At 39.1% G+C, this 19,001-nt stretch overlaps 1 protein-coding gene across 7 annotated transcripts in view; it reads right to left on the reverse strand.

The window, feature by feature from the left end:
- The window catches only part of MTMR8 (myotubularin related protein 8), a 223,727-nt gene that overhangs the window by 83,208 nt on the left and 121,518 nt on the right, over positions 1-19,001 (reverse strand). The window contains exon 13 of one of the 7 annotated variants that reach the window (XM_082444955.1): positions 8,213-15,449. The exons of 5 other annotated variants lie outside the window; for them this stretch is intronic. In XM_082444955.1, coding sequence (XP_082301081.1) covers positions 15,221-15,449 — 229 coding nt within the window. In that variant the 3' untranslated portion in view covers positions 8,213-15,220. Of the gene's footprint in view, positions 1-8,212; positions 15,509-19,001 lie in introns of those variants that run through there. One more of the 7 variants, XM_082444957.1, reaches the window with a different exon arrangement.

The following is a 19,001-nucleotide window of genomic DNA, read 5'->3' on the forward strand; positions in this document are numbered from 1 at the left end:
TATGGGTCTTTTGCCTCTCTATATAAACTTTATAATCATTTTCTTGATATTTATAAAATAACTTGCTGGGATTTTGACTGGGTTTGCACTGAATCTATAGATCAAGTTGGGAAGAACTAAATATTGAGTCTTCCAATCCATGAAGAAGGGCTAGCTCTCTATTTATTTAATCTTCTTTGAGTTCCTTCATCAGAATTTTGTAGATTTCCTCATATATATCTTGTACATGTTTTATTAAATTTATACCTATGTATGTGATTTTTTTCCAAGTGCTAATATAAAGTGGTATTATTTTAAAATATATTTTTTATATTTGAATTATAATTAAACTATAATTTATAATTAAATTTAATTGGGTATTAATTTCAAATTCTACTTGTTCATTATTGGTATATAGGGAATCGATTGACTTCTGTATATTAACCTTGTATCCTGCAACCTTGATATAATTGCTTATTACTCCCAGATTTTCTGTCCAGTCTTCCATGTTTTCTACATATAATCATGTCATCTGTAAACAAAGACAGTTTTATGTCTTCCTTCCCAATCTGTATACCTTTTATTTCCTTTTCTTGTCTATTACATTAGCTAGGACTTCCAGTATGATGTTGAAAAGGAGTGGTGACAGGGGACATCCCTGCTTTGTTCCTCATCTTATGCTTTGAGATGCTCACCATTAGTTATGACGTTATCTGTAGGATTTTTGAAGATATTCTTTATCAAGTTGAGGAAGTTCCCTTCTATTCCTAGTTTACTGAGAGAATGTTGGATATTGTCAAATGCTCTTTCTGCAACTGTTGACATTATGACTTTTCTTTTAGCATGTTTCTGTGATGGATTACATTAACTGATTTTCAAATGTTGTACCACCCTTGCATACCTGGAATAAATCCCCCATCGTTATGGTGTATAATTCTTTTCTTTTCACTTTTATTTATTCAGTTTATTGTTTGAGCACCCACCTGCCCTCAGGGACAGGAATTCCCCTTATTTCCCGAAGCCTCCTCCAACCACCCTACTTGGGCAGGAACACTAGGGACTTAGTTCAAAGAAGACTGGTCCTGCTGCAAGAACCCAGGAAGAGAGAGAAAACCAGGAAGCACGACCAGTCCACTAACACCGTGGCTTGTGTCTCTGCCACATGAGGTTACAGGTGGTCCTGCACATTCTGATGGCAGGAAATTTGTTCATGGTTGCTATGATACTCCTATTAACTCAGCTCTTTTCTTTGAATCACCCCTGCAGCATCCCCGAGCTCTCAGGATGCTTCTCTTTTAGATCACACTCCCATACTCAACCCTTTCCACCTAATGCTTAGCACAGTGCCAGGTGGGCCACATTGGAGAAGAACCCAGCCCCAGCCTCCTGAGGTGCTGGAATAAATCTTCCCCATGGAGCCTGGTTCACTCCCCATGCATGGGACCACCTCAGCACATCCCAACAAGGGATCTCCTCATTGCACATAAAGGGAAAAGGCAAATGTTGATAAGCAACACACATTTTACATACCTACACCTACGCCTACACACAAACTTTCACTGGCAAGGATTGCCTGTTTGCCTTAAATTTTCATCACTTAGGGAGTCTTTTAAATCCTTCTCTACAATGAAGCAGTATCCTCCAAGGGACTGTTCTTGGCTTTACAGTAGAAATGGCACCTCATTCCAATACTAAGTTTTCATAAAGAAAAGTCTGCTCCAAGACTATGGCTATTGAGTGAGCCCAGGTAATCATTATTCAGGGCTTGAATGCTTATGGGAGAGAGTTAATCAGCCATTTGCATCTTCCCCAGCATCTGGTAGTTTTACCCAGCATTAACATTTTTTTAAAATTTGTAACACATGTAGCTGCAAAGGATAAATATCCAAAATATATAAAGGGTGCCAATGGTCAAGAAAGAGTGTAGTAGAAAAATGGTCATTTCACACAAAGGATTAATATCCAAAATATATAAAGGATGCCAATAATTCTTTTTTTTAATTTTTGGATTTGATTTGATAATACTTTGTTGAGGACTTTCATATCTACCTTCATTAAACGTATTGGTTTATACTTCTTTTTCAAACTGTTTTAACGATTCTGGTTCCTTTGCCTTACTATATACATTTCAGAATATTGACAATATCTCCAAAAATCTTTCTGGAATTTTGATAGGAAATGCATTATATCCATATAACAATTTGAGGAGAACGGACATCTTTACTATATTAAGTTTTCCAATCCATGACTATCTTATGTCTTCCCATTTATTTAGTCTTTTATTTCTTTCAGCAGTGTTTTATAGTTTTCAGCACACAAGACCTATATATATTTTGTTAGATTGTCACTTAAGTATTTCTTTTTTTTATTAGATTGGTTAGATGGAATGTTTCCTGGTCACATTTTTTTTTATTGTGGTAAAAAAGACATAACATTAAAATTACCATCTCAACCATTTTTAAGTGTAAAGTTCAGTAGTGTTAGGTATCATTACATTATTGTGCAACAGATCTCTAGAACTCTATTTTGCAACACTGAAACTGTACACTTACTAAACATAAATTCCCTCCTCACCTGCACCCAGACCTTGGCAACCACCCCTCTACTTCCTGTTTTTCTGATTTTGACTACTTTAGATACTTCATAGGAGTAGAATAATACAAAAGTTGGCCTTTTATGACTGACTGATTTCACTTAGTATAATATCCTCAAGGTTCTTCCACGTTGTAGCATGTGACAGAATGCCCTTCTTTTTTAAGGCTGCATAATATTCCATTTTGTTGTATATACCAAATATCCTTTATCCATTTCTGTGTCAATGGACATTTGGGTCACTTCTAACTCTTGGCTATTGTGAATAATGCTGTGATTAATGTGGGTATGCGAAAGTTCTTAGAGATATTGAATTATTTTGGATATAAATCTAGAAGTAGGATTGCTGTACCATGTGGTAATTCTATATTTAATTTTTTGAAGGACTGCCAAATTATTTTCAACAGTGAGTACATCATTTTATATTCCCACCAGCAATGCACAAAGGTTCCAACTTCTCTAAATCCCTGCTGATTGATCTTTTTTACCATGTTTTTGATAGTAACAATCCTAATGGGTGTGAAGTAGTATCTCACTGTGGTATGATTTGCATTTCCCTTATGATCAGTGATGTTGAAGGCTTATTGTCCTTCTTGTGCTTATTGGCCATCTGTATACCTTCTTTGGAGAAGCGTTTATTTAAGTCCTTTGCCCATTTTTGAGTAGGATTATTTGTTTTTTTGTTGTTGAGCTTTTAGAAGTTCATTATATACTCTGGATATTAACCTCATACTATATATATGACTTGCAAATATTTTCCCATTTTCTAGTTTGACTTTTCACTCTCTTGATAGTACCATTTTTTTGAGGGGGGGGGCACGCCATGCAGGATCTTAGTTCCCTGACCAAGGATTGAACCCATATCCCCTGCAGTGGAAGCATGGAGTCTTAACCACTGGACCACCAGGGAAGTCCCGATAGTACGCTTTCATGCACAAAAGTTTTCAATTGTGATCAAGTCCATTTTACCTAGTTTTTCCTTTTGGTCCACTCTTGGTGTCATATCCAAGAAACCACTGCCAAATCTAATGTTATGAAGATTTTCTCTATGTTTACAAATTTTATAGTCTAGCACCTACATTTAGGTTTTTAATCAATTTTTAGTTAATTTTTGTATTTGGTGTAAGGTAAGGGTCCAACTTCATTCTTTTGCTGTGGATATCCAGTTTTCCCAGTACCATTTGTTGAAAAAACTGTCCTTTCCCCATTGAATGGTCTTGCAACTCTCATTGAAAACCTATTGACTATATATGTGAGGGATTATTTTTAGGCTCGCTATACTATTCCATTGGTCTATATGTCTGTCCATATGCTAGTACACTATTTTGATTACTGTTGAGTTGTAGTAAGATTTGAAATCAGAAAGTGTGAGTCCTTCAACTTTGTTCTTGTAATTTAAGATTGTTTTCTGGCTAATCAGGATCTCAAGCATTATATTTAGGGGAATGATTATAAACAGTATACACATTTTTGTTTCTGTATCCCTTTTTTCATTACTAGTACATGCAAAAACAATCGATTTTTGTACATTCATCTTGTATCCTGTAATCATGCTGAACTCACCTATTAGTTCTAAAAGGATTTTTACAAAATTGTTATTAGATTCCTTGGGCTTTTGAGCTTATCCATTCAGTATTTTTTTTAAAATTCCTATTATTTTATTTTTCAGTTGTATAATTTCCAATTGATTCTATGTTTTCAGTTTCTTTTCTGAGTTTTTTCATTTGTAAATGTTTGTTGAAGAATTTTAATGATGGCTATCTAAAATCTTTGTCAGACAATTCTAACATCACTGTTATCTTTCTGTTGATGTCTACTGAATGCTTTTTTCATTTAAGTTGATACTTATTCTTGGTATGATGAGTAATTTTCAACTGAAACTTAAGAAATTTTGGTAATATTGTTATGAGACTCTGGTGCTTATTTAAACCTTTATTTTAGCAAGCTATGACACTGTTCTGGCAGAGGAAATGTGGGTGCTTCTTATTAGTGCCAGGAGGAAACAGAGTTTAAGGTTCCCCACATGGCTTCCACTGACACTCAAGTTGGGGAGGGCCCCCACAGTACTGCTGCATGGGAGTGGGGATTCAAGCACCTCACTAGTGTTATACTGATAGTACCCCAGCTGGAGTGGGCAGACTTACTTCATTACTTCTCCCCATGTAAATTCTAATGATGCCATAGGGTTTGGTCTCATTAATGCTGGGTGGTAGTTAAATTCATGACTCTCCACTAGGCCTCCTTCAATACCATCAAACTGGGGAGAGGGAAAGGTAACTAATTATCAGTGAGTGGAGGTGGAAGTCCAGGTTCCCCATACGATCTCTATTGACACTATCAGGAGGGGAGTATCTGGTGGGGATAAAAATCCCAGCTCCTCACTTGACCTTCTCTGACACCACTCTGGGGAGAGGATATAGGGGCACTTGGGTGCTTTGTTACAGCTTGATGGGGGTAGAAATCTAGGCTCTTTACTTGGCCTTTGCTAGATAGGTAGGGCCACAGTTTGTTTTTGTAGTGTTTGACTGGAGGAGAACAGTTATTCTCTAACTAAAGCTGCCCATTTTTTGGTCCTTTGGCTAAAGAGGGCAGGCTTCACATATGTCTTTTTCGTCTGTCTCCTTGATGTTTCTTGGTTGCCAACTTCTTCAGCTTCAAGTCTAGAATATATAAAGCAAACAAAACAAAACAAAACAAAAAAACCAAAAACCATGGAACTCACCATTGTGTTTTCCTTTAGTTCTGTGGACCATAGTCGGTCTGCCATCTTCTTTCCAACTTTTGTAGTAGCTTAATGTTTGTTTTATAATATCCAGGGGTTTTAGTTCTACTTAGTGGGAGAAGTAGGGAAAAACATTTCTCCTACATCTTTCCCTTAATAGGTATTTTCTGTTGCTTTTTGGTAACAAAAAAATACCTATCATTGGTGATATCACTGAAAAGGGTGAAGTAGGGATCTCCAAAACTCTGTCCCCTCACTAAAGCAATGATCAAGCAGGCAATAATCAACTTATTTTAAACTTCAAAATCTAAGCGAAAGCTTACAACAATCAGTGGAAGGCTTAATCAAAGAAAAACCTGCTAAATTTTGGTAAGAGAGTAGTATAACATATTGATTTACCTGCCTTCCAGTCTCACTCTCCAGCTTACCAGAAACTTTGGGAATGGCAGTTCACGTTAACAGTGTGGCTTTCTGGTGCCAGAGGGGACAACACAGACCTTGTTATTAAATTAAATTACATTGTTATTAAATTATTAAGTTAAATTAAATTGTTATTAAATTATTGTGGTTGTATATTTTGACCTCCCTGGTAGCTCCTCCTGGATGAGCTCAGGGGCTCTTTTTGTCCACTTCAGAACTTTTTCAGGGCTAGAGTGGCCTTACTGACATTGTCAAAAAATTTAAAGGCAAATATACCATCCACAGCCACCTGAGGGAAGGGATAATATATGGGGCAAACAGCAGACAGACTGAAAAGCCTAGGAAGAGGCTTGGCAAGGAGATACATGGGAAAATAAGGGCACTGAAAAGCTCCTGTATATACCAGGGAAAGTAGACAGCCAGGTACATGACCAGAGCTGGACACACGTTCAGAAAATATCTGACAAGAACCTAAGCTTTCATCTGTTGCTGATTTCTAGGTTTTGCCCAAGCAGGAAGTGATGGTTAAGGAAGTGTTATAAATGATTTGGTTAAGCACTGAAGGTATACACCAATACAGAGTCAATCTGCACAGACAGGAGACTATTTTTATTTTTGGCTTTTAAAGAAATCTCTGTCAAATCACTAGTTGACAACTAAGCTAATGGAAAGAGAATTCAGTCATGACTGATGACAATGAATACAGTCTTGACAAAAATAGCTTTCAAAAGCCACTAATCAGAAAACTGCAACCCACAACAAGTAGCAACAACAAACTCTAAAGAGGGGAGAGAATCTGATTTCTGGAATTATCACATTATATTATTCAGCTGTCCAGTTTTCAACAAAAAATGAGGCATGAAAGAAAGCAAGAAAGGATGGCCCATTCACAGGAAAAAAAGAAACTAATATAAACTGTCCATGAGGAAGCCCAGACATTGGTCTTACTAGGAAAAGACTTTAAATCAATTGTCTTAAATATGCTAAAAGAACTAAAGGACAAGAGGTAAATGAAATCTCATGAAATAATGAGTATTAATAAAGAGAGAGAAATTATTATAAGAAAAGAACCAGATAGAAATTCTGGAGATGAAAAGTACAATAAGTGAAATGAAAAATTCACTGGAGGTACTCAACAACAGATTTGAGCAGTCAGAAGAATTACTTAACTCAAAGATAGGTTCACTGAAATTACCCACTCTAAGGGGCAGAAAGAAAAACAATAATGAAAAGTGAGGAACATAAGGGACCTGTGGGAGACCATGAGCATACCAACAAACACACAATGACAGTCCCAGAAGGAAAGAAGATAAAGAAAGGGGTAGGAAAAATATTCAAAGACATAACGGCCAAAAAAATCCTAAATTTGACGAAAGATGAATCTGTGCATCTAAAAAGCTCAATAAACAATAAGAAGGATGAATTCAAAGGGATCCACACTGAGAGACTATTGGGTAAGCAACAAAACAGAAGCTACTCACCACATACAAGGGATCCAGCCTCAATAATATTAACAGCTGATTTCTCATTATAAACCATGGAGGACAGAAGGCAGTAGGATAGTGTATTTAAAGTGCAAAAAGAAAAACACCTGTCAATCAAGAATTATGTATCTGGCAGATCTTTCTAAAATGAAGGAGAAATTAAGATATTTCTTGATAAGGCAGAGCTGAAGGAGATCATCATTAGTAGTCTCGAACTATAAGAAAAGCTGTAAAGTAAACTTCAGGCTGAAATTAAAAGACACTATACAGTAAATCTAATCCAAACAAAAAATAAAGAATACCAGTAAAGGCAACTAATTAGATAAATATAAAAGCCAACATTATTGTGTTCTTGGTTCATAATTCTGCTTTTCTTTCCCCTTAAATAACTATGTCTTTGTTAATGGGTATACAATGTACAGAATGTAATTTGTGACAATAACATAAAGAGGGGAATGGAGCTCTATATAAGCAGAGATTTTGTACACTATTGAAGCAAAGTTGGCATGAATTAAAACTAGATTGTTATGAATTTAAGATGTGAATTGTAACTGCCGAGGTTAACGATAAGAGAATAACTAAAATATATACAGAAAAGTAAAGGACAGGAAAATCAAAATGATACACATAAAATTCAATTTAAGACAAAACAAAATAGTAATGGAGAAATTAAGGAACAAAAAAAGGTGTAAGATACAAAGAAAAGAACAGCAAAGTAGCAGAACTCCTCCTACCAGTAATTATTATAAATATAAATGGACTAAACTGTCCAACAACAATGCAAAAGTTGGCAACAGGGATAAAAACATCTGACTACATGCTGTCTTCAAGAGACTCACTTTTTTTTAACATCTTGATTGGAATATAATTGCTTTACAATGGTGTGTTAGTTTCTGCTTTATATTTATTTATTTATTATTATTTTTGGCTGTGTTGTGTCTTCATTTCTGTGCGAGGGCTTTCTCCAGTCGCGGCAAGTGGGAGCCACTCTTCATCGCGGTGCGCGGGCCTCACTATCGTGGTCTTTCTTGTTGCGGAGCACAGGCTCCAGACGCGCAGGCTCAGTAGTTGTGGCTCACGGGCCCAGTTGCTCCGTGGCACGTGGGATCTTCCCAGACGAGGGCTCAAACCCGTGTCCCCTGCATTAGCAGGCAGATTCTCAACCACTGCGCCACCAGGGAAGCCCAGTTTCTGCTTTATAAAAAGTGAATCAGTTACACATATACATATGTCCCCATATCTCTTCCCTCTTGTGTCTCCCTCCCTCCCACTCTCCCTATCCCACCCCTCTAGGTGGTCACAAAGCACGGAGCTGATCTCCCTGTGCTATGCAGCTGCTTCCCACTAGCTATTTATTTTACGTTTGGTAGTGTATATATGTCCATGCCACTCTCTCACTTTGTCACAGCTTACACTTTCCCCTCCCCATATCCTCAAACCCATTCTCTAGTAGGCCTGTGTCTTTATTCCCGTCTTGCCACTAGGTTCTTCATGACCATTTTTTTTTTAGATTCCATATATATGTGTTAGAATATGGTATTTGTTTTTCTCTTTCTCACTTACTTCACTCTGTATGACAGACTCTAGGTCCATCTACCTCACTACAAATAACTCAATATTGTTTCTTTTTATAGTTGAGTAATATTCCATTGTATATATGTGCCACATCTTCTTTATCCTTTCATCTGTTGATGGACACTTAGGTTGCTTCCATGTCCTGGTTATTGTAAATAGAGCTGCAATGAACATTTTGGTACATGACTCTTTTTGAATTATGGTTTTCTCAGGGTATATGCCCAGTAGTCGGATTGCTGGGTTGTATGGTACTTCTATTTTAGTTTGTTAAGGAACCTCCATACTGTTCTCCATAGAGGCTGTATCAATTTACATTCCCACCAACAGTGCAAGAGGGTTCCCTTTTCTCCGCACCCTCTCCAGCTATTATTGTTTCTAGATTTTTTGATGATGGCCATTCTGACCGGTGTGAGATGATATCTCATTGTAGTTTTCATTTGCATTTCTGTAATAATTAATGATGCTGAGCATTCTTTCATGTGTTTGTTGGCAATCTGGATATCTTCTTTGGAGAAATGTCTATTTAGGTCTTCTGCCCATTTTTGGATTGGGCTGTTTGTTTTTTTGATATTGAGCTGCATGAGCTGCTTGTAAATCTTGGAGATTAATCCTTTGTCAGTAGCTTCATTTGCAAATATTTTCTTCCATTCTGAGGGTTGTCTTTTCGTCTTGTTTATGGTTTCCTTTGCTGTGCAAAAGCTTTTAAGTTTCATTAGGTCCCATTTGTTTATTTTCCTTTTTATTTCCATTTCTCTAGGAGGTGGGTCTGGTTGTGATTTATGTCATAGAGTGTTCTGCCTATGTTTTCCTCTAAGAGTTTGATAGTGTCTGGCCTTACATTTATGACTTTAATCCATTTTGAGTTTATTTTTGTGTATGGTGTTAGGGAATGTTCTAATATCATACTTTTAAATGTACCTGTCCAGTTATCCCAGCACCATTTATTGAAGAGGCTGTCTTTTCTCCACTGTATATTCTTGCCTCCTTTATCAAAGATAAGGTGACCATATGTGGCTGGCTTTATCACTGGGCTTTCTATCCTCTTCCATTGATCTATATTTCTGTTTTTGTGCCAGTACCATACTGCCTTGCTTACTGTAGCTTTGTATATATAGTCTGAAGTCAGGGAGCGTGATTCCACAAGCTCTGTTTTTCTTTCTCAAGATTGCTTTGGCTATTCCGGGTCTTTTGTGATTCCATACAAATTGTGTAATTTTTTGTTCTAGTTCTGTGAAAAATGCCAGTGGTAGTTTGATAGGGATTGCATTGAAACTGTAGTTTGCTTTGGGTAGTATACTCATTTTCACAATATTGATTCTTCCAATGCAAAAACATGGTGTAACTCTCCATCTATTTGTATCATCTTTAATTTCTTTCATCAGTGTCTTATAATTTTCTGCATACAGGTCTTTTGTCTCCTTGGGGAGGTTTATTCCTAGGTATTTTATTCTTTTTGTTGCAATGGTAAATGGGAGTGTTTCTTTAATTTTACTTTCAGATTTTTCATCATTAGTGTATAGGAATGCTAGAGACTTTTGTGCATTAATTTTGTACCATGCTACTTTACCAAATTAATTGATTCGCTCTAGCAGTTTTCTGGTAGCATCCTTAGGATTATCTATGTATAGTATAAAGTCATCTGCAAACCGTGACAGCTTTACTACTTCCTTTTCGATTTGGACTCCTTTTATTTCTTTTTCTTCTCTGATTGCTGTGGCTAAACCTTCCCAAACTATGTAGAATAATAGTGGTGAGAGTGGGCAACCTTGTCTTGTTCCTGATCTTAGTGGAAATGGTTTCAGTTTTTCACCATTGAGGACAATGTTGGCTGTGGGTTTGTCATATATGGCCTTTATTATGTTGAGGAAAGATCCCTCTATGCCTACTTTCTGCAGGGTTTTTATCATAAATCAGTGTTGAATTTTGTTGAAAGCTTTCTGTGCACCTATTGAGAAGATCATATGGTTTTTCTCCTTCAATTTGTTAATATGGTGTATCACATTGATTGATCTGCGTATATTGAAGAATCTTTGCATTCCTGGGATAAACCCCACTTGATTATGGTGATTGATCCTTTTAATGTGCTGTTGGATTCTGTTTGCTAGTATTCTGTTGAGGATTTTTGCATCTATGTTCATCAGTGATATTGGCCTGTAGTTTTCATTCTTTGTGACATCTTTGTCTGGTTTTGGTATCAGGGTGATGGTGGCCTTGTAGAATGAGTTGGGGAGTGTTCCTCCCTCTGCAATATTTTGGAAGAGTTTGAGAAGGATAGGTGTTAGCTCTTCTCTAAATGCTTGCTAGAGGTCGCCTGTGAAGCCATCTGGTCCTGGGCTTTTGTTTGTTGGAAGATTTTTAATCACAGTTGCAGTATCAGTGCTTGTGATTGGTCTGTTCATATTTTCTATTTCTTCCTGTTTCAGTCTCGGAAGGTTGTGCATTTCTAAGAATTGGTCCATTTCTTCCAGGTTGTCCATTTTATTGGCATAGAGTAGCTTGTAATAATCTCTCATGATCCTTTGTATTTCTTCAGTGTCAGTTGTTACTTCTTTTTCATTTATAATTCTATTGATTTGAGTCTTCTCCCTTTTTTTCTTGATGAGTCTGGCTAATGGTTTATCAATTTTGTTTATCTTCTCAAAGAACCACCCTTTAGTGTTATTGATCTTTGCTATTGTTTCCTTCATTTCTTTTTCATTTATTTCTGATCTGATCTTTATGATGTCTTTCCTTCTGCTAACTTTGGAGTTTTTTTGTTCTTCTTTCTCTAATTGCTTTAGGTGTAAGGTTAGGTTGTTTATTTGAGATGTTTCTTTTTTCTTAAGGTAGGATTGTATTGCTATAAACTTCCCTCTAAGAACTGCTTTTGCTGCATCCCATAGGTTTTGGGTCGTCATGTTTCCACTGTCATTTGTTTCCAGGTATTTTTTGACTTCCTCTTTGATTTCTTCAGTGATCTCTTGGTTATTAAGTAGTATATTGTTTAGCCTCGATGTATTTGTATTTTTTACAGATTTTTTTTCCTGTAATTGATATCTAGTCTCATAGCGTTGTGGTCGGAAAAGATACTTGATAGGATTTCAATTTTCTTAAATTTACCAAGGCTTGATTTGTGACCCAAGATATGATCTATCCTGGAGAATGTTCCATGAGCACTTGAGAGGAATGTGTATTCTGTTGTTTTAGGATGGAATGTCCGATAAATGTCAATTAAGTCCATCTTGTTTAAAGTATCATTTAAAGCCTGTGTTTCCTTATTTATTTTCATTTTGGATGATCTGCCCACTGGTACAAGTGGGAAGTTAAAGTCCCCTACTATGATCGTGTTACTGTTGATTTCCCATTTTATGGCTGTTAGCATTTGCCTTATGTATTGAGGTGCTCCTATGTTGGAGGCATGAATATTTACAATTGTTATATCTTCTTCTTGGATCGATCTGTTGATCATTATGTAGTGTCCTTCTTTGTCTCTTGTAACAGTCTTTATTTTAAAGTCTATTTTTATGATATGAGAATTGCTACTCCAGCTTTCTTTTGATTTCCATTTGCATGGAATATCTTTTTCCATCCCCTCACATTCAGTCTGTATGTTTCCCTAGGTCTGAAGTGGGTCTGCTGTAGACAGAGTATATACGGGTCTTGATTTTGTATCCATCCAGCCAGTGTGTGTCTTTTGGTGGGAGCATTTAATCATTTTACATTTAAGGTAATTATCGATATGTATGTTCCTATTACCATTTTCTTAATTGTTTTGGGTTAGTTATTGTAGGTCGTTTCCTTCTCTTGTGTTTCCTGCCTAGAGAAGTTCCTTTAGCATTTGTTGTGAAGCTGGTTTGGTGGTGCTGAATTCTCTCAGCTTTTGCTTGTCTGTTAAGGTTTTAATTTCTCCATCAAATCTGAAGGAGATCCTTGCTGGGTAGAGTAATCTTGGTTGTAGGTTTTTCTCCTTCATCACTTTAAATAGGTCCTGCCACTCCCTTCTGGCTTGCAGTTTCTGCTGAAAGTTCAGCTGTTAACCTTATGGGGATTCCCTTGTGTGTTATTTGTTGTTTTTCCCTTGCTGCTTTTAATATTTTTTCTTTATATTTAATTTTTGACAGTTTGATTAATATGTGTCTTGGCGTGTTTCTCCTTGGATTTATCCTGTATGGGACTCTGTGCTTCCTGGACTTGATTAACCATTTCCTTTCCCATATTAGGGAAGTTTTCAACTATAATCTCTTCAAATATTTTCTCAGTCCCTTTCTTTTTCTCTTCTTCTTCTGGGACCCCTATAATTCGAATGTTGGTGCGTTTAATGTTGTCCCAGAGGTCTCTGAGACTGTCCTCAGTTCTTTTCATTCTTTTTTCTTTATTCTGCTCTGCAGTAGTTATTTCCACTCTTTTATCTTCCAGGTCATGTATCCGTTCTTCTGCCTCAGTTATTCTGCTATCGTTCCCTTCTAGAGTATTTTAAATTTCATTTATTGTGTTGTTCATTGTTGCTTGTTTACTCTTTAGTTCTTCTAGGTCCTTGTTAAATGTTTCTTGCATTTTGTCTATTCTATTTCCAAGATTTTGGATCATCTTTACTATCATGATTCTGAATTCTTTTTCAGGTAGCCTTCTATTTCCTCTTCATTTGTTAGGTCTGGTGGGTTTTTGCCTTGCTCCTTCATCTGCTGTGTGTTTTTCTGTCTTCTCATTTTGCTTAACTTACTGTGTTTGGGGTCTCTTTTTCGCAGGCTGCAGGTTCATAGCTCCCGTTGTTTTTGGTATCTGTACCCAGTGGCTAAGGTTGCTTCAGTGGGTTCTGTAGGCTTCCTGGTGGAGGGGACTAGTGCCTGTGTTCTGGTGGATGAGGCTGGATCTTGTCTTTCTGGTGGGCACGTCCACGTCTGGTGGTGTATTTTGGGGTGTCTGTGGCCTTATTATGATTTTAGGCAGCCTCTCTGCTAATGGATGGGGCTGTGTTCCTGTCTTGATAGTTGTTTGGCATAGGGTATCCAGCACTGTAGCTTGCTGGTCGTTGAGTGAAGCTGGGTCTTGCCATTGAGATGGAGATCTCTGGGAGGTTTTCACCATTTGATATTACGTGGTGCTGGGAGGTCTCTTCTGGACCAGTGTCTTGAACTTGGCTCTCCCACCTCAGAGGCACCGCTCTGACGCATGGCTGGAGCACCAAGAGCCTTTTGGCCACACAGCTCAGAATAAATGGAAGGAAAAAAAGAAAGAAAGAAAGAAAGAAGATAAAATAACATAAAGTAAAATAAAATAAAATAATTAAAATATAAAATAAGAAAATATTAAGATTTTCAAAAAGTAAAAAAAACCAAAAAACAAAAAAACCGACGGGCAGAACCCTAGGACAAATGGTAAAAGCAAAGCTATACAGACAAAATCACACACAGTAGCATAAACATACTCACAAAAAGAGAAGGGAAAAAATATATGTATCTTTGCTCCCAACGTCTACATCCTCAATTAATGATGATTCATTCTCTATTCAGGTATTCCACAGATGCAGGGTACATCAAGTTGACTGTGGAGATTTAATCCTGTACTCCTGCGGTTGCTAGGAGAAATTTCCCTTTTTCTTCTCTGTTCACACAGCTGCCAGGGTTCAGCTTTGGATTTGGACCCGCCTCTGCATGTAGGTCGCCTGAGGGCATCTGTTCTTTGCTCAACAGGATGGGGGTAAAGAGCAGCTGATTTAGGGGCTCTGGCTCACTCAGGCCAGGGAGAGGGAGGGGTATGGAGTGCTGGGCGAGCCTGCGGTGGCAGAGGCCGGCATGACATTGCAACAGCCTGAGGCGCGCTGTGTGTTCTCCCGGGGAAGTTGTGCCTGGATCAACGAACCCTGGCAGTGGCGGGCTGCACAGGCTCCTGGGAGGGGAATTGTGGTTAGTGACCTGTGCTTGCACACAGGCTTTTGGGTGGCTGCAGCAGCAGCCTTAGTGTACCATGCCCGTCTCTGGGGTCCGCGCTGATAGCCTCGGCTTGCGCCCATCTCTGGAGCTCCTTTAAGTGGCGCTGTTAATCTCCTCTCCTCACGCACCAGGAAACAAAGAGGCAAGAAAACATCTCTTGCCTCTTTGGCAGCTCCAGACTTTTTCTCGGACTCCCTCCCGGCTAGCTGTGGCGCACTTGCCCCTTCAGGCTGTGTTCACGCAGCCAACCTCAGTCCCCTCCCTGGGATTCGACTGAAGCCCAAGCCTCATCTCCCGGCCCCCATCCATCCCGGCGGGTGAGCAGACAAGCCTCTTGGGCTGGTGAGTGCTGGTCGGCACTGATCCCCTGTGCAGGAATCTCTCCGCTTTGCCCTCCGCACCTCTGTTGCTGCACTCTCCTCCGTGGCTCCGAAGCTCCCCACCTCCGCCACCCACAGTCTCCACCCACAAAGGGGCTTCTTAGTGTGTGGAAACCTTTCTTCCTTCACAGCTCCCTCCCACTGGTGCAGGTCCCATCCCTATTCCTTTGTCTCTGTTTTTTCTTTTTTCTTTTGCCCTACCCAGGCCTTTTGAGAAGTCTGAGGTCTTCTTCCAGCGTTCAGTAGGTGTTCTGTAGGAGCTGTTCCACATGTAGATGTATTTCTGATGTATTTGTGGATAGGAAGGTGATCTCCACGTCTTATTCTTCTGCCATCTTGAAGCTCCTCCCCCAAGAGACTCACTTTTGATTCAAAGTGAAATACTTGACTGAAGAGAAAAAGATATTCCATGCAAAGAGTAAACAAAAGAGAGCTGGTGCAGCTGTACTAATAAAGACAAAATAGGCATTAAGTCAAAAATTGTTACAAGAGACAAAGAAGGACATTATGTATTCATAAAAGAATAAATTCATCAAGAATATATAAATTATAATCACATAAGCACCTAACAATAAAGCCCAAAGTGTATGTAGCAAAAATTGATGGAATTGAAGGGAGAAATAGACAATTTCACAGTTAGTCAGAGACTTCACTATCCCACTTTCTATAATGGATAGAACAATGAGACGGAAGATAAATAAGAAAACAGAAGACCTGAAAAACATCACATACCGAGTAACACTGACGTATAGAACATTATGTCTAAAACAGCAGAATCAACATTCTTCTCAAATGATTCATATCATTCACAAAATAGATATTCTCCAGGACAGAACACATGTTAGCCATAAAACAAGTCATTAAAATTTTAAAAGATTGAAATAATACAAAGTATGTTCTCTGATCAGAACTGAATAAAGTTAGAAATCAATTACAGTTAAAGAAGGACAACCAGAGAATTCACAAATAAATGGGGATTAAACAACACACTCTTAAACTATCAGTGGATCAAAGAAGGAATATAAAACATATTTTGGGATAGCTGATGTCAGCATCGTGGCAATGTGAGACAATCTCTTTGTCTATCCCCTTCAATCTACAACCAGTAAAACATCCATAACTCAGCAAAGGTTCCTTTGCTCAACACACCAGGACACTGAACAGTTCCATATATCTGTTCATTTAAAGGTGTGTGGACTGGAACAAATACAGGAGGTGAAACCAGATGAACAGTGGAGGAGGTGCCTGTGATCACAGTGCCCCATCTGCAGTGGCTAAGCGTGCAGCCTCAGAGAATCTGGTAGCAGCAGGGGAGGTGATGCACATGACACTGGCTTTCCAGCTTCAGTGTTGTCTGTGGCCACAGCAAACCAGGTATCAGCAGCAGTGGGGCCTGCAATCCCACCACTCCAGCCATGGAGGCACCTGTGATACTAGCCCCCCACTGTCAGTGGCAGAGCCCAAGAACTCAACAACCCTTGGACATGGCAGAGGTGCCTGTAACCCCAGGTCCATGACCCCAACCTGCTCTCCTGAGGAAGTGGTGCTTGTGACTGAGATGAACCCAGATGTTTTGGAGGCACCTGTCATCTTGGCAGCCCAGGCAGCAATGCTGAAGACAGCAGTGACACTGGCAGCAATAATGTACCAGTAAACCCAGAGGCACAAGGGCCTGGAAAGAAAGCACTGGGTGACATCTCTGGCAGAGATGGTGGATGGTTGAAAGTGCCCATTCTGAAATATAGCAAGAGGCAGCTCAGAATCAAGTTATAAAAACTTTACTAAACATCATGGGTATGCTCTATTCTTGGGCCAAATGAAATTTGTTGACCATTCTGAATGTTGTGTCCCTGAAGCCTGTAACAGATTCCAAACAAGATGGCAGAGTAGAAGGACTTCAGCTCACCTCCTATCATGAAAACACCAAAATCACAACTAATTGCTGAACAACTATTGACGAAACAGGATGGAACCTACTGAAAAAGATATTTTACATACAAAGACAAAGAAGAAGTCACAATGAGATGGTACAAGGGGCACATTTGTGGTATAATCAAATCCATAACTGCCAAGGGGGGGACTCACGAACAGAAAATAATTATATTGCAGAAGTTCTCCCACAGGAGTGAGAGTTCTGAGACCCAGAACAGGATCCCCAGCCTGAGGGTCTGGCCTTGGGAAGAGGAACCCCCAGAGCATTTGGCTTTGAAGGCCAGTGGGCTTGAGTGCAGGAGCTCCACAGGACTGGGGGAAACAGAGACTCCACTCTTGGAGGGCACACACAAGGTTCCATGTGCACTGGGGCCCAGGACAAAGCAGTGACTCCATAGAAGACTGGGCTAGACTTACCGGTGGGTCTTGGAGGGTCTCCTGGGGAGATGGGGGCTGGCTGTAGCTCACTGTGAGGGCAAGGACACTGGTGGCAAAGGCCCAGGGAATATTGATTGGAGTGAGCTCTCCCGGAGGTCACCATTTAGGCACCAAGACCTGGCCTGACCTAAGAACCAGCAGGCTCCAGTTCTGGAATGCCTCACACCAAACAACCAGCAGGGTGAGGACACAGCCCCACCCATCAGTAGACAGGCTACCTAAAGTAATACTAAGATCACAGCCACCTCTAAACACACCCTTTGACATGGCCCTGCCCAACAGAAGGACAAGACCCAGCTCTACCCAACAGTGGGCAGACACAAGTCCCTCTCACCAGGAGGCCTGCACAAGCCCCTGGACCAAACTCACCCACCAGGGGGCAGACCACAGAAGCAAGAGGAACTATGAGCATGCAGGTTGCAGAAAGGAGACCACAAACACAGAAATTTAGACAAAATGAGATGGCAGAGGAATATGGTCCAGAAGAAGGAAGAAGATAAAAACCCAGAACAACTAAGTGAAGTGGAGACAGGCAATCTACCTGAAAAATAATTCAGAGTAATAAGAGTAAAGATGATTCAAGATCTCAGAAAAAGAAAGGAGGCACAGATTGAGAAGATACAAGAAATGTTTAACAAACCTCTAGAAGATTTAAAGAACAAAGAAACAGATGAAAAATACAATAACTGAAATGAAAAATAAACTAGAAGGAATCAGCAGCAGAATAACTGAGGCAGAAGAACAAATAAATGAGCTGGAAGACAGAGTGATGGAAATCAATGCCATGAAACAGAATAAAGAAAAAAGAATGAAAAGAAATGAGGACAGCCTCAGAGACATCTGGGACAATATTAAACACACCAACATTCGCATCATAGGGGTCCCAGATGGAGAAGAGAGAGAGAAAGGGCCTGAGAAAATATTTAAACAGAGTATAGCTGAAAACTTTCCTAACAGGGGAAAGGAAACACTCACTCAAGTCCAGGAAGCACAGAGAGTCCCATACAGGATAAACCCAAGGAAGAACACACTGATACACATATTAATCAAACTGACAAAAATTAAAGACAAAGAGAAAATATTAAAAGCAACAAGGGGAAAGCAACAAATAACATACAAGGGAATCCCCATAAGGTTATCAGCAGAAATTCTGCAAGCCAGAAGAGAGTATAATGAAGTACTTAAAGTGATAAAAGGGAAAAACCTACAACCAAGAATACTCTATCCAGCAAGCCTCTCATTCAGATTTGATGGAGAAATCAGAAACTTCACAGACAAGCAAAAGCTAAGAGAATTCACCACCACCAAACCAGCTTCACAACTAATGCTAAAGGAACTTCTCTAGGTGTAAAAGAAAAGGCCACAACAAGAAACAAGAAAATTACAAATAAGAAAGCTTACCAGTAAAGGCAAACATACAATAAAGGTAGGACATCATCCATACTCAAATATGATATCTAAACCAGGAATCATGAGAAGCGAAGAGTATAAATGCAGGATATTGAAAATGCATCTGAAATTTAGAAACCAGCAACATAAAACAATCTTGTAGATATATGATATGCTCTAT

The sequence above is a fragment of the Balaenoptera physalus genome, assembly GCF_965194825.1.
Source record: "Balaenoptera physalus genome assembly, chromosome: X".
NCBI lineage: Eukaryota > Metazoa > Chordata > Mammalia > Artiodactyla > Balaenopteridae > Balaenoptera > Balaenoptera physalus.